Raw genomic sequence first — 27,720 nt, forward strand, 5'->3', positions numbered from 1 at the left:
CTCGATTGTTAGTTCGACATTTATTGCCCCCAGGGTCTTAGATGCATTACCTCCAAAATCCTTAAGCATCATGTCAGTCTCCATCAGATCTCTTGGTCCTTTGCCAAGTTTACGAAAAGTAGTGTAAGGCATAAGATTGATAGAAGCACCTCCGTCCACCAACATCTCGTTCCTTGGCTTCCTATCAACAAAACCTTTCATATATAAAGCTTTTAAGTGCCGATGCTTGACTAGCTTATCAAATATTGCTTATTGTACAACTGTCAACTTGGCAACTATCTCCTCATACTCTGATTCATCGAAATCTGAATAAACTTTTTGATCTATCGGAGCTCTAAATTCTGATGGCAATAGAAAAGCCATTTGGGCCAATGGTTGCTTTCTATCGGCTGTTTGCTTAGTAGGCCATACTTGAGGTTTACTGGATGCCTGAACCTATTCCAACTCGTTATTCTTTAGGCGTTGCACCCTTCTATTTTGTCTTCTTGTTAAACCTCCTAGACACCATTGGCCTTCTTGCCAAACATATTTTCTCTCGTTGCCTTCTTCATAATCAGCCCAGTCTTGGTCAACAACTTATTTTATAAGCCAATCATGAACACTTTTATTTTTTAAACACGGATCCATGTTATTATGGTGATATGCATCTTGAGCATGGATAGACCGGCGGTTGGTTCGAGATTGCCTAAACTCCGAATATTGATCGCTGCATTCTGGACAGTCATGTCTGGTAGGCAACTTCAAACCTTCATTCCAGCAATGTTTGAAGAAAGGACAATTCCAATGTGATTCGGCGTGTTTCCTTTCATACCTCTCTTTTTCCAGTTGACGCCGGTATTCTTGATCCTTTAACCAACGCTGATAATCCTTTTTCTTCTGCCGCTGCCACTTATTCAATAGGATTCAAGATGTAACTCGTGGTTTCATCGCCCCATCTTTTAACGTTTCTCCCTACTCATGTCAGCTCTTTTGCTTATCACGACGTCTCTTAATTTCCCTGTATTCGTCGGCCGATATTTGCATCTTGGGATCGACTATCCTAGCTTCTCTTGATTTGGTTGATGTTAGGACCTTAGTCTTTTCTTTGAGCAGCCTAGCATCAACCATGTTTTGATCTCCTAGGAAAGGATTATCATCAACTTTCATTTTCCGAGGCGTATCAAATTTGAGCCTTCCTTGCTGAATAGCCCTCAGTATGTGCTGTTGGAAAATTCTGCATTCATTTGTGGAATGAGAAGTAGCATTATGAAACTTGTAGAACTTTTTATTCTTCAATTGATTATTAGGCAACATAACATGATTATCGGGCAACTTGATATGTCCCTTCTCAAGCAAGAAATCAAAGAGCTTGTCTAATTTTGTGACATCAAAGTCATAGCTCTCCTCGACTCCTCTTTCCCAAGGATTTGGCACCAATACTGTCTTTTTGCCCCAATTCCATTTAGCCGTAGCAATCTCTTCCTCTTCATCTTCATAGCCGTCATTGACCGAGTATGGATTATATGCTTCGGCCACTGTGGTACTCTTCTGGAATCAGGTATCTCTATGCATACTTTGGAATTAGCTATTGAGCGCTGCCACTCATTGAGCCAATTGACCCAAGTTAACAAATTCTTGTCCCAGTAGTTTTTCCTTCTACATTGGCAGCATTCCTTGAATGGCTAGAGCAGCTAGCTGATCGTCAGCCAAGTTTAATGAGAAGCATAAGTTCCTAGTCTCTTGGAATCTCTGAAGAAACTCAGTGCCTGATTCATTAGTCTTCTGCCTTATAGTTGTCAGATCGGTTATCTTCTTTTCTCTAGTCCCAGTATAAAAATATGTATGAAATTTCTTCTCGAGGTCAGCCCAGTTGGTAATGGAGTTGACCGGCAATGATGAAAACCAAGTGAAGGCTGGCCCTGACAGGGACAAGGAGAAGAAACGGACTCGATGGGCCTCCTCAACTGATGCCACACCCAATTGTGTAAGATACTGACTGACATGTTCTATCATGCTTGTACTATCTTGGTCAGTGAACTTGCCAAACTCTGGGAGTCTATAATTTGTGGAAGAGTGACCAAATCATACCATTCTGAATATGGGTGTTTGTACGAGAAGGTCAGCCCTTTTGGCTTCAGATCGAACTGATTCTTTATCATCTCGATCACCTTTAGCAACAACTCGTCAGCTTACGGATTTGGATTTCTCTACACCTGCTGACCCATCTGTGGATTGAAATCCCATGTGCCTTGATACCCTAGATTCGGAATCATGTGAAGGGTGTTATAATTTGTGCCATAGTGATACCCTTGTAGAATCTCTATCTGCTGGGTCCTTTGCTGGCTTGCTGCTTGAAGTCTCTGATTGTAGACATGAGCATCTATATCTCTATGGATCCTTTGAATTGATGGTGCTATGCTTGTGTGGTGTATACTAGTTGTAGGTTTGAATGATGAAATGAAAAACTAGCATGCATAGGTTAAGAAACTAGATTTATGTTTTATTTTATGGAAACTAGACCCTTGCTTCTAATGTTGATCTCATGAGGTATTCTAGTTTTGTGTATGTCTAGGTACTAATGGTGCTAAGGATGGTATATTGGTGCACTTCGATTGGTATCATGCTTCAAAGGTCCATCTTGTATACTAGTTGTGGGCGCAGTAGCCTAGGCGCCATCAACCACCTGCATGGGACGTTAGAGGGAGATGCTAGTCTAGAAACCGCCTCGCCCACTTGCAAGGAGTCCCCATGATGGCCTTGGGTGCTACACGGACTCCCTAGATGCTGAACCCGATCCTCCATCGACGGGCGCCTAGGCGGCACGCCCCCCAAAACTAACCAACTCCCTAGGGTTGGGTCGGGAGCCACTGAGCGGTGGGCCCAACGAGGGCCCCGTCTGAGCTCGGCACGCTCCCCGCACCCCGACCTATGATTGCTAAGGTTGGCTCGAGAGGATTGGGGCCTGCTACCGAAGTCCCCAGAAGGGCGTGGTGCGCCGAGTGATCAGGTGGCCCCGAGCCAGAGCCTAGATGCTCTCCACCCCCTGACCCATGACAGGCCTAGATCGGAAAGGAGGGTGCCCTTAGGCCCAAGACCGACAACTCCAGACAAGTTCACCGGGCCCTCGCTCAGGCCTTAGACTTATGCAACGCTGGTTGAAAAGGGGTCAACATCATCACTCAACCCCGATAGCCGAGCACCCACATCACAATTAGGAGAAGCCCCATGAAGGGTACCGTACTCTCGTCAGTGGAAGTCATCCCTGCCATGGCTAGCTCGATCAACAAAAGATCGAATTCAGCCCCTCGTCACCATCACGAATTTGGCTAAGTGAGGCCACGAGGGGCTTGGGGGCTCCTGACAAGATCCTAACATAGGGGTATCTTAAGCCTTGGGATCATGGGTTCCCGACCGAGAGACCCCCCGACCGACCCCTCCAGGATTGCTCTGTGGCTTGGGGGCTATACCCATCAGGTACGCTCACACATACCCTCCGGCAAAGGAATCAAGCCAAGCCCGAGCACGACAGTTGCCTCTACACGAGACTCGGGGGCTCACCCAAGCCATATGCTCCCAATCGACAGAAGCCTGGACCTGATCCTTGGCTCCCTCCTAGCTTTCGGCGCCAGACAAGGCCCGGGCACGAAAGGGATGCCCTGAGCCACCAAGGCTCAAGGGGCTCTCTAGTGCTCCCCCGTAGGCGTGGCTCTGCCAACTGCTCCTCTGATAGGGTCACGCATGGGGCATGACACAAGAAGACAAACTCCTCCGCTGGCTTCAAGGGCTCGGGGGCTCTCGAGCCCATGTGTCAGCCCGTCAAGCCGGCCGCCTTCACCCACCAAGAAGCATCCATAAGGTACACCTGGTGGAGGCTGGTCCAAGCCGACATAGCCTGACACTCACTGTGTCAGGACAGAGCAGCCAGACGACGCCCAGAGCTTCTTCGGCTCCATGACATCGCCATGGTCCACATGGCGCCGCTACAAGACCCTCCTAGACTTCAGCGCATATAGACCATAGGCTCAACTCCCCCAACCCACCATGTACCTAACCAACCACGATATATAAGGGGATGTCAGATCTTAAGAGGGGGAGGACGATTCCGATCAAATCATTCAAGTCCTCACCGTTCAGCTCACACTCTACACCAGGAGCAGAGCAACCCAGAGAAGGGAACCGAGAGCTCCTCCACTGCACCTGTCATCTTTCTCCTCTCCTACAAGGGGGAAGGCTCCACCGGCGACGAGGCTTCCCTAGGATCAGCACTGAGCGATCCCCTCCATAATCTCTCTCTTTCTCCCTTTTGTAACCCCCTCTAGATTTTGGGTGCTCTTGAGTAGAAAGATCATCAGCTGCTGGATGTAGAGCCCCGATAGCCCAAACCAGGATAAATCGTTGCGTCTCCTCTGTGATTCTTGTGTTCTTGAGTCCACCCGAGCCACCGGAGAGACGCACTCTGACACCACGACGAACAACAATGCTTGCTGCAATTTCGACCCTGCGACACCTCCCAAGCGCAATCATGGCCTTGTGGAATCGCCCGTTGCCCCCACTGCCCTACGGCCAGTCCCCTCATCACCTGGTCCACCCTCTGGAGTCCTGAGACGCATACCTACGTCCACGTGCCCGCGCCGCGTCGACGTCGTCGCTGGTTGCCAAGCTTGGATCCCAATCATCCAATTCGGTCCATCCTGGTGTGTCTGCGATTGGCAATTTTGTTTGCTTGTTTTGTAATAATTTTTCTTTGCTTTCGAATTTCCAATTTCTAAATGCTAAATCGATTAGGATGGTATAAACTTTGTTACAAACTATATAAGAGGTATGTTTGAAATAAACTTTCTTGCAAAGTTGTATTACTCGGTCAAAGGACTAAAAACGATAACCAATTGATGGACTCATATAGTATATAATATATAAAAAAAACCACCAGATTTTATTTATAATAAGCTTGTATAAGCATGCACACCAAAGACCAAACTACAAAATAAGAATTTGTTTTTAGAGTTTTAGGGCCATAGCCCCTGCCTTTCCATTAACATCGAAAGGTATAAATCCATTAAAGCATTCGGGTGATATAACACCAGTAGAAAAAACCAAGTCACCAGCTGACCACTCACCCAACTAAAGAGAACAACCACACACCTAGGAACAACTACAACATCCGAAACGATACTGAACCTCTCATCAGAAACAGGCACCAACAACTACAACACCTGCAGATTAAGCAAAACTATTGGGTTGATGAAGCCAGCATTGAATGTACACAGTTCCTCCTCGATCAGGCTCCCTCCAGGTCAGACTTTCACCAATTTGGTAGCCAAAGCAGCATCACCGATCTTGTCTTGGGCTCTTGGATCTAACTAAATGTTGAAAGCAGCAGCTAATTCTAACCACATTTGTTTGGCTACAACACATTTAAAGAAGAGGTGATTTACTGTCTCCAATTCACAACAAAAAAGAGGCAAGAGGTATCCTCAACTTTTCTTCTTTTACTAAGATTGTCTCTAGTAAGCACTTTATTTTTTGAATAACAACCAAAGGAAGCACTGCACTCTGTGTGGAATCTTTAGACTCCAAATAGCTGAGACAAAAATAGGCTTTATACCTCTAACAACCATATAAAGGGATAGAAAATAGTAAATCCCATTCGAAGTGAACAGCCACACTGAAGAGTCTTCTTCAGAGAAATTAATGGTTGAGGCTAACTGAACAACCTCCCACCACTGTTCCTCCAAATTACTATCTAGTGTTGGCGTAAAGGTGCATTTGAGATTCTCTCCATCCCAAATCTCTGCCATAGTCATATTTTTCTCATTAACAATCCTGTATAGCTTCCAGTACTGAATAGCTAAACTGGAGGATCCCAACCAATTGTACTCCCAAAACCTAACCTTAGTACGTACCACTACCTATCCTCCAAAAGTAGCCCATTCTTGCCACTTGGGCAGCCCACATGAAACCTTTGAAAAAACTTGAAGCTCCCTCAGTCCTAGTCTGAAGAATATTAGGATTACAAGTGTTGTAATCAAGCTTATCTCTATCTACTGTATATCTCTTAAGCCAAGAAGCCAACATGCAAATGTTTAAATCCCTAAGATTAGGGATGCCTAGACCACCATACTCTTTACACATAGCAACTATTTACCAGTTGACAAGGTGGTACCTACTATTACCCTCTGAGTCGTCATTTGATACGCAATTAGCCGTATATGAGAATTCAACAACTGAATAGCCCATTTAAGGAACTCACGAAAAGAAAGAATGTAAGCCGGAATACTAGCTAGACAAGTTTTAATCAGAACAACTCTAGCGCTTTCAGTTGATGGATGATAAGCACCATATTTCGTCTCGTCTCAGACGTGGCACGTACTACGCTGCAATAATAACAACGTACGGCGAAGCTGTATTGTAATGTAACCGACGTTGAATCGGAGAAGGAATAAGGAAGAAAATCTCGAGGCAGTACGATTCAATGTCCTTCATTTTCCGGCCCATTTTTGTCAAAGTCTCAAAGAAAGAAGAGAGAGTGATAGGTGGTGTCACATGCATAGGGCTTAATTTGCACGCATCGCACGATTGCACGCGCGCTTGCATTGCACCTACAAATCGAAGTCGACATCGCGCTAGCTGCTCGCTCCTCCACTCGTTTCCACATAAACAAAACCCATCACGATCGCGCGCTGATGCTCGCCGCGTCACGTACACCATCGGGCGGCGACGACGACAACTACACGCGCGGTGCGCGGTGGTGCCATTTCCGATCCGAGCTGGCAACCGACGGCGCAACGCAACCCAACACACCTCGCATTTATTTTCAGAGCGGCCGCCCATATATTCTCCTCCGATATATAGCGTGCATCCTCTCGCTCTCCACACTGACCCTCCCCACAACCTTAGCTTAGCTTGCTGCACAGTGCTGTCGATCTGATCAATACCGCAACGCTGTTCATCGACTGGTAGTCCATCCATGGCGGCGGCAGCGGTGGCGATGACGACGCCAGTGGAGAAGGAGGTGGTCGTTGATCGGGTGGTGTTCGCGTTGAACGGGCAGCGGTACGAGGTGGCCGGAGTCGACCCGTCCACGAGGCTGCTGGAGTTCATCCGCACCCAGACGCCCTTCAAGGGCCCCAAGCTCGGCTGCGGCGAAGGTATGTACGTACGGTGCGCGCGTGCTAGCTGGCTACCATAGTAATATATTCTACTATGATTATAACTAATAATGATCAGTACAGCTAACGCTGACAAGTGCGGATCTTCCCACCGTTTCTCATCTGCTTCTGCTTGAAGCCATCATGCATACAAAATTGTAGATTGCAATCGGATAGGACGTCTCATGGGTAGGCTAAAAAATCATGTAACCACGCACCGTCAATTTAATTAATAAACAAGTAAATTTGATTGTACGTATGATGGAAAAGTTATCTACCTGCAGTCAGCAACGGTTCTTTTCCTTCAAAAACCTTAAATAACAATATATATTAACAGATCTAAACACAAAGGCCTGTAAGGAGGATGAGGGGGCGGATCTAGCGGTGGGACGACTGCTCAAGCCCCTCCTACCGTCTCCATGACAATGGAGCCCCTCGTTAGCCTCTTCTAAGCTTTTATAGACATAAAAGAGAGAAAGAAATGGCTCTAAAGGTGGAAGATGACTGTAGCTCCCTCTTCCATTAAATCCTTAGATCCGCCACTAGGTGGATGAACATGAAATTGAAGCACTAGGGCCCAACTAATCCAAGGATGCGTTTGGTACTGCTCCTCGGCCAGCTCTCGAAGCAGTTTTTCGATGAAGCCAACCAACCGGGTTGAGGAGAAGCCGCTCTACACACAAAGTCCTCTGTTTCCCGCTCTCTAGAATGGAAGGTTAGAGGGAGAGCTGAAAATACCAGCTTCTCCCGACTCCTGCTCTTGTGGTCCTAGAGAGGCAACAGGGTTGATGATGGTGGCAACGACGTCCACAAGGAGGAGCTCAGGTCTTCACAGAATCGTTGCGCAGCGCAGTCGTCGGCGTCGTAGAAGGAGCATAGGTGGACCACATCTCTGAAAGGGGGTCTCTAGAAGGGGTGTGAGCTTTGCTGCCAGGCGCGTAAGTCTGCGTCAGGGACGATAGTGCCAGTCGTGATGGCCTCTACAGAGAGGACGAGCACAGGTCACGACGCCCTCCATGGGGAGGAGGAACCGTGTGGTCAAGCGCAGAGATGGGGCCATGGCAAGAGCGCGAGGGAGATGCGACCGTAGGTGAGACAGAGAGGAGGGAGGAATAAAAGGATGGAGAAACAAAATGAAAATGAGCTCAATGACAAGTGGGTTTACGAGTCAAAAATGAGGAGCTATTTTGCCAAATGTCTCTATAACAAGAGCGAACCTTTACCCAAATAAAGCTGCTTCAGCAAAGGTGGAGCCATCCGAAATCATTTAGCTGGAGTAGGAGGAGCTCTATATATCTAACGGGCTCTAAAAATGGCAGGACAACGATAGAAAGTGCACTAGAGCGGTAGCAGTCGTGGCATGGTCTAGATAGTAAGTAGTCCAGCGTCCATTATTGACATAGACTAATGCAATATTGTACGTGGTCCCAGCCATGGCGCCCGATCTGATTGCATGACACGATGATGCAGCTCCCTTAACTTTCTTTCCGGGTACGGTTGGATGACTCATACTGTAGATGCTAAGATGCATGTGCTGTTGACTTGCTGTTGCGGCAGCGGGAGCTATATTCACTACCAGAGACCGGCTCTTTGCCGAGTGCCAAGTGGTTTGCTGAGTGTTGTTTTTCGGGCACTCGGCAAAGACGTTTTTGCCGAGTGTTTTTTTACACTTGGCAAAGAAGCTCTTTGCCGAGTGTTTTTTTTTACACTTGGCAAAGAAGCTTCTTTGCCGAGTGTTTTTTTTGATACTCGGCAAAGAAGCTCTTTGCCGAGTGTTTTTTTTACACTCGGCAAAGAAAATTTCAAAGCACATTTTGAAGCAGTAAATTAATTCAAATGAAAAAGTTTTCAACTACAAAGTTGTATAACTCATCAAGATGTAAAATGTTTGTTTTAGTCTTTTCTTCATATGACAAAGTGAAAGTAAATTTGTTCAAAAATCTAATATATCTCTCTTGTAGTTTATGAAACTACAAGAGAGATATATAAAATTTGTGAACAATGTTAGAACGACCATGTCGGATGAACAGATGACTAAACAACCAAAATAAACTTTGTATATCTCGAAAAGTTATGAAACTTTGTAATTCGCAACTTTTTGATTTGAAATCATCTTTTCATGCAAAACGGTGTTTGAATTTCAAAAATTTAAAATTCAAACTTTTCAAACGATCTCGGATGGAAAAACAACCAAAATAAACTCTGTAGATCTCGAAAAGTTATGAAACATTGTAGTTGTCAACTTTTTTATTTGAAATCATTTTGTCATGCAAAACTATGTTTGAATTTCAAAATTTTAAAATTTGAACTTTTCAAACGACCTCGGATGGAAAAACAACCAAAATAAACTCGGTAGATCTCAAAAAGTTATGAAACATTGTAGTTGGCAACTTTTTGATTTGAAATCATCTTGTCATGCAAAACTGCGTTTGAATTTTAAAATTTTGAAATTCAAATTTTATAAACGACCTCGGATGGAAAAACTTTCTAAACTAAAAGTGTAGATCTCGAAAAATTATGAAACTTTGTAGTTTACAACTTTTTTATTTGAATTCATTTAGGGCCTCAAACAAGCAATTTACACTCGGTTTAGTATAATATCTTGGGAACTAAAACGGAATTGAGACACAAGTGACAGTGTGGTGTAGTGGTAGAGGAGGTTCGCGCGCAGGGTGAGGTCGCGGGTTCGAATCCCATCGGGCCGCGTTGCCGTGAATTTTACGCAAAAAAAAATGCCGGAGATGGGCGGGCACTGGCCGGTGGGGGCCTCCACCGATTAAAAAAAATTCCCATTTTTTTCGGGTTTTTTTTCGGTTCCAACTTTGCCGAGTGCCCGACAAAAAATACTCGGCAAAGACACCTTTGCGACCCATTTTTTGCTGGATGTCCTTTGCCGAGTGCAGCACTCGGCAAATCCCAACAAAGCCTTTGCCGAGTGCAAATTGGGCTTTGCCGAGTGTCCCTGGCACTCGACAAAGCCACTGAGTCCGGTAGTGATTCATTTTAGGGCCAGGGTTATGGACGCAACCGGAAGACAATTCAAGCAACGGTTAGTGCATGTGTTTTATGTTAATATTGTAGCTTTATTAGTTCATAACAATTTTGTATACATAAATCTGTAATTATTTCAGATCTAAGAATTAAAAAGAAAACTATTCGGCAAAAATCTGATCTGTGTTGGTATAAAAACAACTAACACACGATATGCATGGATGATCAATAACCCTATGCCGGGACGACGATGACTTGGGCTGAACAACAACCGCTGGCTAGACATACACACTAGGCACCGGCGCCACGCACGCAATCATGCATCATGCGTGTAAGCAACAAGCAAGTCCCCGCTGCCGCTAGCTCTTCAACCCTCAGCGCCCATGATGTTGATCGGCCATATGGATAGCTAGCTAGCTGTTGAACAATGCATCATGCGTGTAAGCAACAAGCAAGTCCCATGATGTTGATCGGCCATATGGATAGCAAGCTAGCTGTTGAATAATGCTTGCTAATGCTAGGTCGTGCCTAGCTTGAGTGATATATATAAGATGTGTTGCAGTGGAGGCAGTGGCGGAACCAGGGGGCAGAGCAGGGGCCATGCCCCCCCCCCCCCCCCCCCCGCCCTGCACCCCCAAGCACAGTAGATTTTGTTTAATACCTATATAAATATTTGAATTTATAGCATAAAAATATCAATCTTCACCCATTTTTATTTAAATATTATGATTTTGGTATAAATAGTGTAAAAATATTTAAAAAATTATTGAAACATATAATTATATATATTTTATCACACTAAAAAATGCGTTCATATTTGTTCGGCCCTCCTTAATCAAAATCGCTGGTTCTGCCACTGCGTTTTCAAAAAGAGTATAATTCTAGGTTGGAGTTAAGCCCAATTTACATCATGCTGTGGGAAAAATATTTTACCCGCTTTACAGCATGCCTTATGTTGTTATCATTGAGAAAATATTTTGTCCGAGTTCAAACACCTACCGACGTACGATCGTGCTGTGGGTGATCATAAATGGATAATGGATGGACATGGATGGAGAATATCTCGTGGTTGAGTATCAAATTAAACTATCTTCGGAGATAGCGATTGGGCAGTAGCAGTGTACTAGAACAGTACATGTGTGATTATGGCAGTGTAGCGACGTACGATATATATAGACCTGCCGTGGTCCAAACTCCAAAGACGTGCAATAGTCGCCAATTCCTTTTTCCTTTTTTTTCATAGGGATGGTGCATGAGTCCCACGCCATTGGTTTTGTACCTTTTTTGCAAATAAACATAATAAATTAACCCTTTTAGTCCAGAGACAACTATAGTAAGAATGGTCTCAAAATCAACATTTTTAGCCGCCTCTAAAAATGTCCTCTATTTTATTTTTTTAACCATCGGCAGGAGAGCCTCTACTTTTTTTTTTAACCTAGCCTAGAAATTCATCCCCCGTGGGGATTCTAACCTGGCCCGGGGTGCTACCGAGGAGCTCCAACCGCTAGGCTGGAGATCCGTTCGTAATGCCCTCTATTTTAGAGGTGTCTAAAAAAAGCAAACGCCCCTAGAAAATTCCTTTCTAATAAAGACAACTAACCACATCTAGAAATGAATTTGTAGAAGCGGTTGGCAATTTGGACTGCCTTTACAGCATAGTAAAGTTCTTAACCTTTTCAAATATAGTCGAATGAATGCAAACTTTTATATTAAAGTTGTAGTACCCGAAGATATCTACAACTTTACAATTGACTAATTTTCATTTGAAACCATTTAAGGCCTGAAAATTTTGTATTAATTTTTAATAATTTGAAATTGGATTTATTTATTCAAATGACCTTGGATGGAGAAATGACCTAAACAAAAGTTGTAGTACTCAAAGAGATCTAAAACTTTGAAGTTGACAATATTTTCATTTGAAAGCATTTAGAGCAGGACATTCTTATTTCATTTTTCTTAATTTAAAATTCAATTTTTTTTCAAATGTTTTCTAATGATAACGGATGGAAAAAATGATACAAACCAAAATTGAAGTACTCAAAGAGATCTCCAACTTTATAGTTAACTACCTTCATTATACTTTGAACCGTTGAGGTCCTAAAAAAATTCTTTTTTAAGTTTTCAGCATTTGAAATTCATCTTTTGATTTTTTTTCAAATAACATCGGATTGAGGAATGACCTAAACTAAAGTTGTTGTACTCTAAGAGAACCTAGAATTTTTTAGTTGACTACTTTTCATCTTAAATTGGTAGGGCCCCAAATTTATGTTTTAAGTTTTTAGATTTTCAAATTTATTTTGTTTAATTTTTCAAATGATCTTGGGCGGAGAAACAACATAAACTAGAGTTATAGTACTCAGAAGAGATAAAACTTTTAAGTTCAAACTTTTTTCATTTAAATTTTTTAGTGTGTCCAATATTTACTATAATATATGCTATAGTAAATACAAACGAATTATATCAATCACTTAGTCTGAAGTAAAAGTGGAGTGGTAAGGAAGAAAAACACAAGAGCCGAGGTTGTGAGTTTGATCCCCACGGCCGCAAATGTGTGTATTTTGCATGACACATGGCTGTCGGCAGTTGCCTTGTTGGCTTCTCCTACGGTAAATAAATCTTGCTATTGTTTATCCGATTTGCAAATTCCACAAACAATTTATAGAGGCGGTTGGATTTCATCCTGCCTCTAGAAATTGATCTCTAGGGGCGGTTAGGTTTTGGCCGGGATTTCTAGAGACAGTTGATAGTTGCCTAGAGATGGGTGGAATAGTTGTCTCTATGAACCCATTCTATCCACCGCTAAAAATAGTTTATATAGTAGTATTTTTCTCTGAACTAATAGATCCAAATAGAGCCTAATATCTATGTACTCTCTCTATTGTAAATTATAAGTAGTCATGTGGTTTTTCTAGATATATTGTTAATATTACGTATCTAAATATAATATATATATCTAAGTCATAGCAAAAACTATGTGTATAAAAAAAAACTAGAACGACTTATAATTTGAAGGGAGGAAGTACCACTCACATTGACTTATGAGCACACGCACTAACACGCACCTTACCTTGTCTTCATTAGTTTAATAAACTATTATGTCAAATTCATATGTTAGTTCAAAAAAGGACTGTAAGTATTGTGACCACATCTCAGTCAGTGTCATAGTCACTTCAATGATTCAATCCATATATGTATTTCTCTTGTTTCTAAAAATAAAGAAAATTATGTATTCTACTCGTATTGTCTACTGTTTCCTCCGTTCCAAATTATAAGAGATTTTGGTTTATATATATATATATATATATATATATATATATATATATATATATATATAAGGTAAGGCTATTCTGTAGCTGGCTATAGAATAACTTATCCTATAGCCACCTTGATTTACGATAATATTTGTACCAATTTACGATAACATGAATATGCATTTACGATACTCGTGTTACTACAACTCACGGTGATATTTACGATAATATTATAGTAAATCACTTAGTAAGGAGTTACTGTAATATCGTAAATTAGTATGATAATTATCGTAATTCAAAATGGCCACAGAATAAGTTATTCTATGACCAGTCGCAAAACAGTAGTTCTATATTGCTTTTACTATATATCTAAATGCATAGTAAGAGCTATGAATCTAAAGAAGTCAAAACGTCTTATAATTTAGAATAGATGGCGTAGGTTGTACTGATGGATTACAATAAGCTTTAGTTGTCTATTTATATTACTATCTATAGTAGTGACGTGCTCAAGACAAAGGCAATCGTTTTCAATTAGTCAGTTGTTCCACGTACGGAAAGTTTACTTTAGTTGCCTTGTAGGTCTCACCGAAAGTTTTGTATAGTACGGGAGACAGTGGTGGGGGATGGGGTGTGGGGGTGGGGGTGGGGGGTGGGGGGGTGGGGAGGGGGTTGAGAGAGAGAGAGAGAGTCTGAGTTTCAGTTAGTCACTTGTGCACCTCTGAAGCAAAATTCTAAAAGGCGTGTGTGAGGCAGAGGTGAAAACAATAAAAAAAACCTATCGGATTTTCACTTTTATATTTATATCTGAAAAATCTAAAAGGAAGTTCGTAAACATGAGCGACATATGATTCATTGATATATAGGAAACGAACTAATATGAACATGAACACCTTGACAATGATCCGGAATAAAAACATTACATAACACTAACCCATAGAACCAAGAATGATAACTTCAATTCTCGACTCAATCAACCATAGTTCATTGTTCACCCTCACATATAACTCAGAAACAAGTATAAAAGCAAATGCAAACGCACACTCATGCGGACACAATTTACTACTCTCCCCGTTCTATTATAAGGGCAGCCAATGCTAAAAACCACATGTAATATTTCTATATACAAAACTATGTTACCAATATATAGTTCTATAGAATAATTTTATGTCCAATCACATGTCTTATTTATCTATCTCTCTATTATATCTCTTCATAACTTGGTTCTCGTGTAGACATGGTTTTTTATCGAAGAAACCATTTTCTCATCTCCTGTCTTTAATTGTAGTGCCACATTATTTAGTTGACACTTTAACTAATGAACAGAGAAACCATCTAGTGTTATGATTGGGAATGGTCTAAGATATTTTGGATTTTCTAGATATATAGCTTTTGTTATGCATTTAAATATATTATACTAGATACATAATAAAAAGGTCAAAAGTTCTTATAATTTGGAATGGAGAGAGTATTTAAGGATGCAACTCCCTCTAAAAACAAATTCAAGAAATCTAACAATATACGGTGAAAAATTGCATATCCCAACAAAAAAGTGGGAAATGCAAAAAAAAAAAAAGTCTAAAAACACTAAACTATTTTTGTCACATTTTAATATCCATCCAAATACCAAGGTCACTTCTTCATTCTTTCAATATTCTCTCTAAAATATAAAAATAGCATGGGATGAGATTTCCCTCAGTTTTCATCTCTGTGTAGAGTGTGGGAGCTGCTATCAGCCTAGCAACATAGTCCACATAGCTCCATAAGCTAAAGACATGCATACCTATGTAGCACATATTCTTAGCACTTGTTTGAATACACTATATTTAAATCGACGTATGTGTGTTCGAGTAGATTGATATGAAAATTAGTTAATCTTTCACTCTAATTCACTCCATATACATATGGATGGAGGTAAACACGTGTGCATCTAAATAAGGTCTTAGTTGATTTAAGTTTAGCATGTTACAGTTATATATATACAGTTACTTGACCTCCGACTTTACCTTCACTTATTTATAACTGGAAATAGTATAATAAGACTTGTAAAGATTGAAGATTTCGCTTGACGGCAGTCAAGCCAACACGACGGCTTTGACCCTTTTCGTCGAACAGCTTCCAAGCACTTTTTCGTGCGTTTAGATCAAAAAAAATTTTGGATTTTGGCTCACTGTAGCATTTCGTTTGTATTTGGTAATTAGTGTCTAATTATGGATTAATTAGGTTCAAAAGTTTCGTCTCGCGATTTCTCGACCAACTGTGTAATTAGTTTTTTTTTCGTCTACATTTAGTACTCCATGCATGTGCCGCAAGATTCGATGTGTATGCAAAATTTTTTGGCAACTAAACGGGCCTTACTTCGCGCGCCGCCGTCGTGCGACAGCCGTCCGCCAGTCTCCACATCCTCTAGCCGTCGACGCATGAAGAAGCCGCCATTCCCGTGCCGTGCTTCGCCGATGCGCGGCGGCAAGGGACTTCCCTGTCCAAGGCGCGCGAGTTGGGGTGGCCGCGGAATGCGCGGGCTGCTGCCACGAGATGAGCTCGGTTCGGCAGAGATGCCGCCAGGATCGAGCTCCTTCCGTGCATTCGGTCTTGGTGGCGCCCTTTATATCCATCAGTGACACCAGGGTAACGAAACAATGTTCTATTTGTCCTATGTAGTGCGACTTCAGATTCAGGTTAGGTTTACATTTCTTGATATAGATAGGATTTTTTTTTTCGGGCTATCTGCCTGATTGTGAGACATTGCAGGTATTAGGTAGTTGTTTGGCAAGGCTCTTAAAAGTTCATGGAAAGGCCACTAAAATACAATGTCAAAAGTATCTCTTCTCAAAAAGAAGCATGCAGATATTTGTATCCGCATGACAGTAATCCTTAAAATTGTAAGATTGTAAACTGAATTAATTCATTACATCTCAATCACCTTGTTGACTATATTTGTTTTTTTGGAGGTTTAAATTCTGGTATGGAATTAAAAATCTTTACCAGACAAATCAAAACGCAACATATTTGGTTATTTTAGTTAGATTCAGATCCTTCAGTTCAATCTATTCTTACACATCTGTGTGGTATATTTAGTATGACTTGTTCTCACTAGTTCATATTGCAGGCGGTTGCGGGGCTTGTGTTGTCCTTATAGCAAAGTATAACCCAAAGACGGATGAAGTGACTGAATTTACTGCAAGTTCATGCCTGACACTTCTTTACACTATAAATTTCTGTTCGGTTATCACTACTGAGGGTCTGGGGAATAGCCAAGATGGCTTTCATGCTGTTCAGGAAAGGATGTCTGGGTTTCATGCCTCTCAGTGTGGCTTCTGCACTCCTGGAATGTGCATGTCTATTTTCACTTCCCTTATCAATGCTGACAAATCCAAGAGGCCTGAACCACCAAAGGGGTTCTCAAAACTTAAAGTGTCAGAAGCAAAAAAGGCTTTCTCTGGCAACTTGTGCAGATGCACTGGTTACCGTCCAATTGTTGATGCCTGCAAAAGTTTTGCATCAGATGTTGACTTGGAGGATTTGGGCCTTAATATATTCTGGAAGAAAGGTGATAGGAACCCAGATGTTAGTGAATTGCCAAGTTACACCCTTGGTGGCGGAGTCTGCACCTTCCCAGACTTTCTAAAAACTGAGCTAAAATCTTCGCTTGATCGTCTGAATAATCCTTGTATTGCAGCCTCCAGGGAGGGTTGGTATCATCCGAGAAGTATCAAAGAATATTATGAGTTAATAAATTCTTGTCTATTTAGTGACTCAGTCAAAGTGGTTGTTGGGAATACTAGCAGTGGTGTACCAGGATACAAGGATCAAGACCTCTATAGTAAGTATATTGACATAGGAGGCATTCCAGAACTTTCAAATATTGTAAGGAGGGAGTCTGGCTTTGAAATTGGAGCAGCTACATCAATCTCTAGAACCATTGAGATACTTGAGGAAGAATGTGAATCTATGTCCTCTCCAAATGGGAGTGTGGTTTTCAGAAAACTTGCGAACCATATGAGCAAAGTTGCTACACCTTTCGTTCGTAACACAGCTAGTATTGGAGGAAACATAGTTTTGGCACAAAGATTCCCATTTCCATCAGATATTGCAACCATACTCCTCGGTGCTGGTGTAACTGTTTGTCTTCAGGTAGTTGCAGAACGGAGACAAATTACTTTGGAAGAGTTCCTAGAGCAGCCTCCTATAGATTCTACTACTTTACTCCTGAGCATATTTATTCCACATTGGATTCCAGATTCTGGGACAAACACAAGTTTGTTATTTGAAACTTACAGAGCAGCGCCTCGTCCTCTTGGCAATGCTGTTTCATATGTAAATTGTGCTTTCTTGGGGCATGCTTCTGTGGATGAACAATCAGATAGTCTTGTTTTGAGTAATCTGCAGTTGGCTTTTGGTGCATATGGAACAGAACATGCTATTAGAGCAAAGAAGGTGGAGGAATTCCTTACTGGTAAATCACTCACTGCATCGGTTGTACTTGGTGCAATTCAATTACTTAGAGAAACGGTTGTACCAATGGAGGGAACATCACATCCTGAATATAGAGTCAGTGCAGCTGTTGGATATCTCTTCAGTTTCCTATCTCCGCTTTCTAAAGGCATCCCAGAGCCTGGAAAGTCTCTGGCCAGTAGTTCTGCTGATTCAGCAGATACAGATGATGTCCGCAATCTGCCATTATCAACGCATCGAGAAACATTTTCCAGTGACGATTATAAACCAGTTGGTGAACCGATTAAGAAGTATGGTGTTGAACTTCAAGCTTCTGGTATGTGGTTACATTAGAATTTTTTGTAGTGTTGTCAACATATTGTCCAGAATCTTTTTGCAGAGCAAGATTTGATGTTTCTATTGTGTAATACAGGGGAGGCAGTATATGTGGATGATATTCCTGCTCCAAAGAATTGCCTCTATGGAGAATTTATTTACAGCACACAACCCCTTGCTTATGTCAAAAGTATAAAATTCAAGTCTTCTTTAGCATCAGAGAAGATCATCTCTTTTGTTTCTGCAAAGGATATTCCAAGTGGAGGACAAAATATTGGATCATCCTTCTTGTTTGGTGACGAACCACTATTTGGTGATCCGATTGCTGAGTATGCTGGTCAAGCTCTTGGCATTGTGGTACTTACCCTTTCATGTTTGTATTATAACCACTCACAGGAATTGTTGCTCTCTTGAAAATCTCTTTGATAAAAGACAATTATGAATATTAATGACCATAACCAGTATTGCTAAATCATTACCTCTACCTCAGATTGCAGAAACACAAAGGTATGCTGACATGGCAGCCAAGCAGGTTATTATTGAATATGACACAGAAGTTTTGAGCCCACCGATCATAACTGCGGAGCAAGCAGTGGAAAAGAGTAGCTACTTTGATGTCCCCCCAGAATTGTATCCTAAAGAAGTTGGTGATGTTTCCAAGGGCATGGCAGAAGCTGATCACAAGATCCCATCAACAGAAGTATTATAGTTCAACAACTTTCCAGAATCGTTAATAATTTCATTTCACTTGCATCATAAAATAATGTAGGGAAATTAAAGCATGCAGTTCTATGTGCTCCAAAATTTAATTTTTCATCCTGTGTAGAGTCAGCTTTGAACTACACTGTACATACTGTTGCATTAATACATCAATAGTCAAAGAAACCTTATCATTTGAGAAGCCAAACGTTGAGATAATCCGCCTGAGTTGAATACTATCGAAACCACTACTTCTGAAAGTTCGGATTACTGAGTCACTTTTGTAATGGTTACTTCAAAGTAATTGCTAACAGTAGCTACTTCGAAGTTAAGATTGAAGTAACAATTACTAATAGTAATTCTCTGTTTTGTTTTGAGGTGATCGAGGTGTAGAACAGTACTTGTGTTAGATTAATAACCAACTGTCGTGGTATATGTACTGCTTGCAATCCCATGAAATTGATCTGCACACTGGAGTTGCAATGCTTGTGCAGCAGTACACCCCACCAACCAAACTACCAAAGTTATTTCCTGCTTGATGATTTTGATCTTTTGAGTCTTGATATGTGACTTTAGCCATTACTTTAACTTTATGTAAAGTTAAATCACTAGAATTTATCAATAGTGTAATGTTGGTGACTATTTTTACTGTCACATTTTTTTCGAAAGGGTGGCAAAAGTTTTGCCGCTAGTTTTATTAGGAAGAGAAAAATAAAAATAAGTGCGAGCCCAGTTCTGTTAGTGAAACTGGGTCCAGAAATCACATGACTAATGACACATTTAGTGACTCATTTTTTTTGGTATATCCAACTTTGACTAGAAATATATACATGTTAAAAAATTTGGGATGTTTCACATAGATAATAAAGCGTCAATTACAGTGTAAGTTTAAAATATAGAAGTTTGAAATTGCATAGTAAGACCCATCAATGTACTTTTCACTAGTACCTATCCTACTTCCCTTTTCATGGAAGCTAAGTGAGGATATCTCATGTAGTTTTGATGACTGCAGGTAAAACTTGCCTCTGAGTACCACTTCTACATGGAAACACAGACAGCACTAGCAGTTCCAGATGAGGATAAAACTTTGGTAGTCTACAGTTCGTCACAGTACCCTGAACTTGCACAAAGTGTCATAGCAAGGTGCCTAGGTATTCCATTCAGCAATGTGCGTGTCATTACAAGAAGGGTTGGAGGAGGCTTCGGTGGAAAGGCATTCAGATCATTCCAAGTGAGAATAAACAAAACTAGATCCTAATAACTAAAATCTTCCATTTTATGAAAATTAATTATTTTTTAAAAAATCTTTACCCTGGAGTATAATTTATTGTACTTTTATATCTTTTTTAACTTGTGATGAGGTCATTGCATGTTTAGACCAGGACCAGTGCTTCAGTTAAGAGCTTTTTCCTGACTTGCAAACTGGAAAGGACATCCAAAGTTTACATTTATAGTACAGATGAAAAAGTTATTATTCTGTTTTCTATATAGACAGTTTTAAACTTTAAAAATTGTTACATGCAATATTTTTTCTACTTTGTTAACTGCGTTGTTTGTGGAAAATAAATGTTGTATTGATAGTTTGTAGTATGAGGTTTGGTTATGTAGGAATCATGTTTTCCGAGGAAAGCCATTTAGGCCTAATGGACAATATATTCATTTAAACATGCACTTTTACACCATGCAAATGCATCTAACTCAGACGCTTTTATTTGGGCTTCACAATAGAAAAACCCTAGCCCAAAATCAAATTAAGTCTCAGTGTCCTTTAGAAGATCTCTAGCAACTATTTTAGACTTAAGTTGACATATTTGATATTTCCATCTGTGGTGATTGCATATGACAATCTGCTAACAATATCATGAAAACATAAAGACCTAGTATACATTACCATCTGTTTCTTACATATGATACATGCTTGTGCAGGTTGCAACGGCAGCTGCACTTTGTGCGTACAAGTTACGACGTCCTGTACGAATGTACCTTAATCGCAACACTGATATGGTTATGATTGGTGGTAGGCACCCAGTGAAAGCTCATTATTCTGTCGGATTCAATTCTGATGGGAAAATTACGGCCTTGCATCTAGATTTATTAATTAACGCTGGGATATCTCCAGATGCAAGCCCCTATATACCAGGCTATATTATATCTAGTATCAAGAAGTACAATTGGGGTGCTCTGTCATTTGACATCAAGCTCTGCAAAACAAATAATTCATCTAAATCTGTAATGCGTGCTCCTGGAGATGCACAAGGCTCTCTAATTGCAGATGCTGTAATTGAGCATGTTGCGTCTGTCCTGTCCGTGGATGCTAACAGCGTGAGGGAAAAGAATTTTCACACCTATTGTACTCTTCAGTTGTTCTACCCAGACAGTGCGGGCGAAGCTTCTACGTACACATTGCATTCTATTTTTGATAGGTTGGTCTCAACTTCAAGCTACCTGGATCGAGCTGAATCCATAAAGGAATTTAACAGTAACAACAAGTGGCGGAAACGGGGCATCTCTTGTGTGCCCCTCATTTTTAATGTAGAGCCAAGGGCGGCCCCAGGAAGGGTTTCTGTGCTCAATGATGGCTCCATAGTGGTGGAGGTTGGTGGAATTGAAATCGGGCAAGGTCTGTGGACAAAAGTACAGCAGATGACTGCCTTTGCTCTGGGAAAATTATGGCCTGATGGAGGTGAAAGTCTTCTTGAGAGAGTGCATGTTCTACAGGCTGACACCTTGAACTTAATACAAGGTGGACTTACTTCTAGCAGCACTTCTTCTGAATCTAGTTGTGCAGCCACCCTTCAGGCATGCAATATGCTGTTTGACAGATTAAAGCCAGTCTTGGATAGGCTGCAGCAGCAATCAGAAAATGTCTCATGGGATACTTTGATTTCTCAGGCAAGTTTATCCTCCTCTAGTTTGTGCTCATGCTTTGTACAATACTAACAGCAATCAGAAAACGTCCTGTAATGTTTCCAAGCAGGCCTCTAAAGATAATGTTCATTTATCTGCAAGTGCGTACTGGGTACCTGGCCAAGTTTCTAATAAGTACCTTAACTATGGAGCTGGTATAAGTGAGGTGCGCCAAAATTCTCAAGACTAATATACAACAGTGCAGTTAAATCATGTTTAGATGTCTTATAGGTGATACTCTTTCTATTCAAAATCTTCTAAAAAGTGCAGGTGGAGATTGATCTTCTTACAGGAGCCATTACTTTAATAAGGGGCGATCTTGTGTATGACTGTGGGAGGAGCTTGAACCCTGCAGTAGACTTAGGACAGGTTTGCTGTCGATCCTTTTATGCTTCCTGTCTTAACCAATTTTAATTTTGAATGTAGTTCATTTGATTTATAGAGTATAGACCATAGTTTTGGAATGGATGAGGTTAATATAATTTAAGTACATCAGAAATATGAAGCACATTTTCTGTTAATTGTTTGATATATATTAGAGGGTTAACTTGCTGGGTGGCATTTTCAAATGAAAATGGGTTAACTGCTGGGAATTTAATTTTATATCTGGAAACATTCAATTTATTGCAGGTATAGTTTTGAGATGTTGCATGTTTCTTTTTGTCCTCGAACTACGTATCTTTAAAGAGAGAAATTATAGACCCTTACAACACAATCCCCATAATCTCAGTTAAGAGGGCGATGCGAAAAGAGAACAAAAACTGATCACCTGATACAAAATGACTGAATGTTGTATGTTTTTATATTTTGCATCATTCAGTCTTGGCGACATTTGCAAACACTGTATCTTCCTGACTAGTAATGTGATGGATATGCTAACAATGAGATGCAACTAACTGATAGAACTAACGTTGAGCTATTTGGCCATTTCGCTTGTCAAGACTCAAGAGTTTACTCTGCTCTGTTGTGCTCCATACCGATCTCTTGAACATATAAGTACAGCTAAATACTGGTACAGGTTTTGCAATATAGCAACTGCCTTATTGGGCTCTTGTGCATAAATTTGGTGGCACCATATCTTATCCATGGAATTTTTTTGCAGATTGAAGGTTCCTTTATACAGGGAATTGGTTTTTTCGTATATGAAGAGTATATTACGAACAGTGATGGCCTGATGATTAGCAACAGCACATGGGACTACAAGATCCCAACTGTCGACATAATCCCAAAGCAGTTCAATGCTGAGGTGCTGAACACTGGATACCATAAGAACCGTGTGCTTTCTTCAAAAGGTAGTCACATTTGTTACTTCGTCATTGCAGTGTAGATTGAAATAGGCTTGGTAGATACCAATCAATTTGTACTGTTTCTTCCAGCTTCTGGTGAACCTGCCTTGGTTCTCGCCTCATCCGTTCATTGTGCACTGAGAGAAGCTATCCGGGCAGCAAGAGTGGAGTTTGCAATCAGTACTGTATCTGGACGCTCACCGCTGGAATTTCAGATGGATGTCCCTGCACCAATGACACTGGTGAAAGAACTGTGTGGTTTAGATATTGTGGAGAAGTACTTAGAATGTCTATCTACCTATGAACGTGCGGCTGGGGCGTAATCTAAAGTCATATGTTATCGCATAATAAAAAGGACTGGCATCAGCCTATTGTTTGTTGTTTACAAGGAAACATGCGCGTGTCGAGTGTGTGTGGATGAGCGCATAATATTTGAATGCTTTCAGCCATCTGTATTCATGAACCCTTATTAAAACTACTGCAAGTGGTTATGTTAAGTAATTTATTGTTATGAAGTTTGAGTGCCGGCCAATTTTATAAAATATTTTCTTGTAGCTTAGTCAAAAAAGCTGGAGAACCGGAACCGTTTTATTTGAATGGACATTTTATGACTTATCTATCTATCTATACTATAAAGGAGCTAAGGAATTGGAAAACATACCTAAAAACGTCCTACCCATCTAAGATCTCCACTTTCGTCCTACCCATCTAAGATCTCCACATTTAACGCATATGATTATTAGTTAACTGTGGGCGACACACGTTTTCCCTCACGAAACAAGCACCTCCTATCCAAGTTTTTTCACCGCAAAACTTTCTTCACCCGCGTACCCGCGCCCTCGCACCCTACCCACCCGCCGTACCCGCTCAGCGGTTCGGCTTCTGCCGTTTCCCATCCCCTCCAGATCTGCGACGCGACTCCAACCGCTTCCCTCCCTCCCCCACGCGCGACTCCTCCTCCCACGCGAGGCCACGACGTACGCCAGGACAGGATGCTGGCCACCACGGCCGGTCGTCGGCCACCAGGCACGATCACATGCCACCAGGGCCGGCCGCAGGCCACCAAGCCCGGTCGTTGCCCACCAGGCACGGCTGCCGGCCACCATGGCCAGGCCATTGGCCATCAGGAACGCTAGGGCCTGCCTCCGGCCAATCCGTTGCGGTGGGGGCCTCCGAGCCTTCGCATCAGGCGGTTACTCCCACCGTGGCTGTGTCGGTCGCCCCCGCGGCGGAGGAGCCCAGGGGCTCGGGGCGGAGGCGGCCATGACGCGAGGAAGACTTCAAAGTGCGCCTTACGCTCGCCATCTCCGCGTCGGACCACGCAGTGCTCATCGACGCGGATTCCGACCAGATCCGCACGGCCAAACTCATCAGCCTCGGGGCCGTCGCCGGGTGCGTGCTGTGGGCGAGCGGGAACGTGTGCCATGGTGAGCGAGCCGGAGTCCTGGGCGATGCTGGCCACGGCGGCCGTCGAGATGGTGCAAAATATTTGAGGAAGTTCAGCAAAAGGTGATTCATCGTCATCCTCAACCTCTACTACTACTACCGGTTCCGTCCTGCCTTTTTCGTATTTGATTGATGTTTCTTCTCCATCTTCATGAGTTTGCAGGGCAAAGTGATGCATGCTAGAGATGATGTACCCCCAATCCCCCATGGGGTCAACGAATGTTTGGGATGCCAGGTCCAATGACCCTAACTTTACCTTCTGTTTGTTATTTTCAGTCCTCCAGATACTTTCCCTTTTGATTACCAACCACTAGATTATTCATCCTTACAGAACTCCCCCCCTCAAATCTTATATCAATATAGTAGTTGAAAATTGTCAGCTCTTGCAATCATTCTCTGCGATTGAAGATCTATGTTTTGATCTAGAGATGCATCAAGGTTCGCTCTGTTCCCACTTCCCACTGTGAAATGTTCTGATTATTAACTAAAATAAAACTCATCAGTGTTTGAATTGGTTCAACCTTTTGTTTTCTTTTACTGCAATGTATGGTTATATCTTAACGGGTGTCTTCTGTCTCTATTCATCTCCTATTCCAGGTTTTTGCTTTGTCATTTGCAGTAAATTTCAGTTTCTTCCTCTTATTTTTTTGTGTAGGAGAGGGGTTCCTCAAAGGCATGCTGTTGGATAGATGGCTTCTGAATTTGGTTCGCATATGTGGTTTTGTTGAAGACTATAGCATCGTGGACACTGACCAACTGTAAGTATTGGTTTCTGTACTCTGTTTAGACCGGTGATTTGTTCTCTCATTATGCTATATCCTTATGCCACTACATGTCAGTGTTGCATTCATCCAATGAGAGGTTACAAGTTTCTGCAGCCGACTTTTGGGAAGCTCATGTTTTCATAAAATATTGTGCAGTAACTTGCATATCTACTTTGCTGTGATTACCATATAGTTAGTTCAACGATCAGCTTTTACTAGCTCCTTGACAGCCACCGAGCAAGTGTGCCTCTTGGCATGCCGGCGCTGCCACTCAAGAGCCTGGTGAGCCTCAGGGACCTGCTGGGCTTTGACACTCCTGAGTTGGAAGCCATCACAGCAATGAGAGGCATGTCAGGCAGTAGCAGTTCATGAAAATGGCATGTCACACATATGTGAAACCCCCTTGGAATCTGATGTTTCTGCTGTAATAGCAACTCTGTATCATTTCTTTTTTGTGTGAAACTTAAATCCCATTTTATTCTTCACTATGGAAACACATATCTTCTTTTTCTTGTTTTCATGTGCGTGCTTGAAATATTGCTGTAGCGTACTCTGTTATGCATTATTTTTTGTTTTTTTATCTGCAGTAGATTTTTGTAGAAAAAAATTGGTAAAATGGGACTTCTTCAGCCGGACTTCTCTGGATCTAAAAAATGTACTTCCAGTTTTAGAGACCGTCTTTTTAGCCTGTGCCTAATCTTAATTTTTTTTGTTGCTACTGTATTCAGCTGGACTTGTGTAGTTTTGCATCTTTCTTACCTGTACATGTAATTGTATATAGTAACTAAATTATGTCAACAATCTTATTTTGACAGCTACCTAACTACCTATTTCAACAAATAATATTAACTCCGGAAGCATCTGCAACCAAATTGCAGCATATTGCATTGTTGACACTGAGCCTTCATTCAATCCATTTGCAGAATTCTAGATAAGTGAGCCTTGTGGCCCGAGGATGTTTGTTTCTTAAGTGATGAAAAATCAGTAAAAAGATATTCAAGCGTATTTTTGCTCACTAGACTTTTCATAGTAGATTGATAGGTTTCTGTTTGTGTGTTTTGAAGGTGGTGGTGAGCGCAGCCGAGTTTCTCAAGCGCAACGGCGTAAGCCTCGGTGAGCCCGCTGCTCTTGCTTCATATTACCTTGTCCACCTTCTCTCTGTCCTTCCTGTTTTGATTATTCATTTACTGCAGTCTGTTAATGTTTTAAGAAGAACATTATCGATCTTGTAAGCTGAAAATAATCAGTGCCAGACACCAGTGTCGCCATGTGCGTAGAGCCCGGACGTCGTCTCCTCCCGTCCCACCGCCATCGTAAGGTCTTCACTATGAGTGCCCTGGGAAAAGCCGATGAACGTGATCAACTACAAGGGCGAGGGAAAGCAAATTATCTGCCAAGATGAAGGATATCGTTGAGGCTCCAAGTTATTTAATTGTATTAAGATGAGCATCATTTATTAAAGTTTTAATTCTTATGCTCTATTTTGAATAATTGTTTTATATTGATATATATTTCAAACAATATATATGGATATATGTTTATGAATAGAGTCGAATCATATTCACTATGTATCAAAAAGTTTTCATAGCACATGTGTGTCGCGTGCATGTCTACTAGTAGCATTAAAGGGATTAGTTCACATAATATATCTGTTTAGTGTTGTTGTATTAAGGTTGGCATTGCCTTGTTAGTTTTGATGTTATTATGGCTGCTAGCATTAATATTAATATTAATAATCTGAAAAATTGTTAATAGTTTGATAGGATTTAAGGTACTGTTTGGTTTGAGCCTGGGAGCTGTAATGGCAATGTAATCAGGAAGCGGCACTATCTGTTACAGCTTAAGAGAAATGTGACTTTGTTCGTTGACAGCCGCATCCGTGGCTCCACTTAGCGTGATCTGATAACAGCAGGAAGATCGAGGAGCAGTATCGGTGTTGAACTAACCCATATCAGGTCCCTCCGTCATCGACCCCGGGCTAGCCAAACCAAACAAGAGTAACGTGATCTGATATCACCTTGAATGGTTCCGGGTCCAAAAACACCGAACAAAACACCACTTAGTTCTAAACATATAAGAGTGTCTCCAACAAGCTATGCAAACCGCTACCCAAACCCATTTTGCGTCCTGCACAGTGAAAAAACGTCCTCCAACAGAGTAGGCAAAGGGAGTCCCTATTTTGGGTAGAAGGAGAGAGGGAACCCAGATATGTGTCCTCTTTCGGTCGTCTCTCTCCTCGACCCAATCGCAGCCCGCATCGGGTCAGAGCTCTCGCCCACTTCCGCCGGCAGGGCCACGTCCGCATCGGGGTTGGGCCTGCGGCCGCCGCTAGATCCCGTGTCGGGGTAGGGGAGGTCGCATCCACGGCCAGCCATGGAGAATCGGGGCGAGGAGAGAGGAGCTCACGCCGCCGAAGCAAGGCCACGTGCCCGCGGCGGAGCCGCTGCCGGATCCCGCGCCGGGACCGCCGTCGGAGCCCGCG

The 27,720-nt window shown here is 41.9% G+C and overlaps 1 protein-coding gene and 1 long non-coding RNA gene across 5 annotated transcripts; both read left to right on the forward strand.

Annotated features, from left to right (window-relative positions):
• The first annotated feature begins 6,830 nt into the window (after positions 1-6,830).
• On the forward strand, positions 6,831-23,543 carry LOC136549586 (putative aldehyde oxidase-like protein). 2 transcript variants are annotated; one of them, XM_066540922.1, is made up of 10 exons: positions 6,831-7,127; positions 16,476-18,137; positions 18,234-18,493; positions 18,627-18,836; positions 19,848-20,066; positions 20,762-21,727; positions 21,813-21,908; positions 22,013-22,111; positions 22,845-23,034; positions 23,119-23,543. In XM_066540922.1, exons 1-10 carry the CDS (start codon positions 6,947-6,949, stop codon positions 23,349-23,351), a joined length of 4,116 nt encoding a protein of 1,371 aa, XP_066397019.1. In that variant the 5' UTR covers positions 6,831-6,946; the 3' UTR covers positions 23,352-23,543. The 2 variants fall into 2 exon arrangements, with proteins under 2 accessions (XP_066397019.1, XP_066397020.1); XM_066540923.1 differs by lacking the exon at positions 6,831-7,127 and adding an exon at positions 15,726-15,994.
• A 274-nt stretch (positions 23,544-23,817) lies between these two features.
• Positions 23,818-26,769, forward strand: LOC136551290 (uncharacterized). 3 transcript variants are annotated; one of them, XR_010782520.1, is made up of 5 exons: positions 23,818-24,537; positions 24,638-24,912; positions 25,130-25,232; positions 26,303-26,351; positions 26,432-26,769. It is a non-coding gene; the product is annotated as an uncharacterized lncRNA (long non-coding RNA). The 3 variants fall into 3 exon arrangements; XR_010782521.1 differs by having other exon boundaries at positions 23,819-24,537; positions 24,638-24,709; positions 24,806-25,232; XR_010782519.1 differs by having other exon boundaries at positions 23,824-24,537; positions 24,638-25,232.
• The last annotated feature ends 951 nt before the right edge of the window (positions 26,770-27,720 follow it).

Source organism: Miscanthus floridulus, chromosome 4 (genome assembly GCF_019320115.1).
Source record: "Miscanthus floridulus cultivar M001 chromosome 4, ASM1932011v1, whole genome shotgun sequence".
Taxonomy (NCBI): Eukaryota; Viridiplantae; Streptophyta; class Magnoliopsida; order Poales; family Poaceae; genus Miscanthus; species Miscanthus floridulus.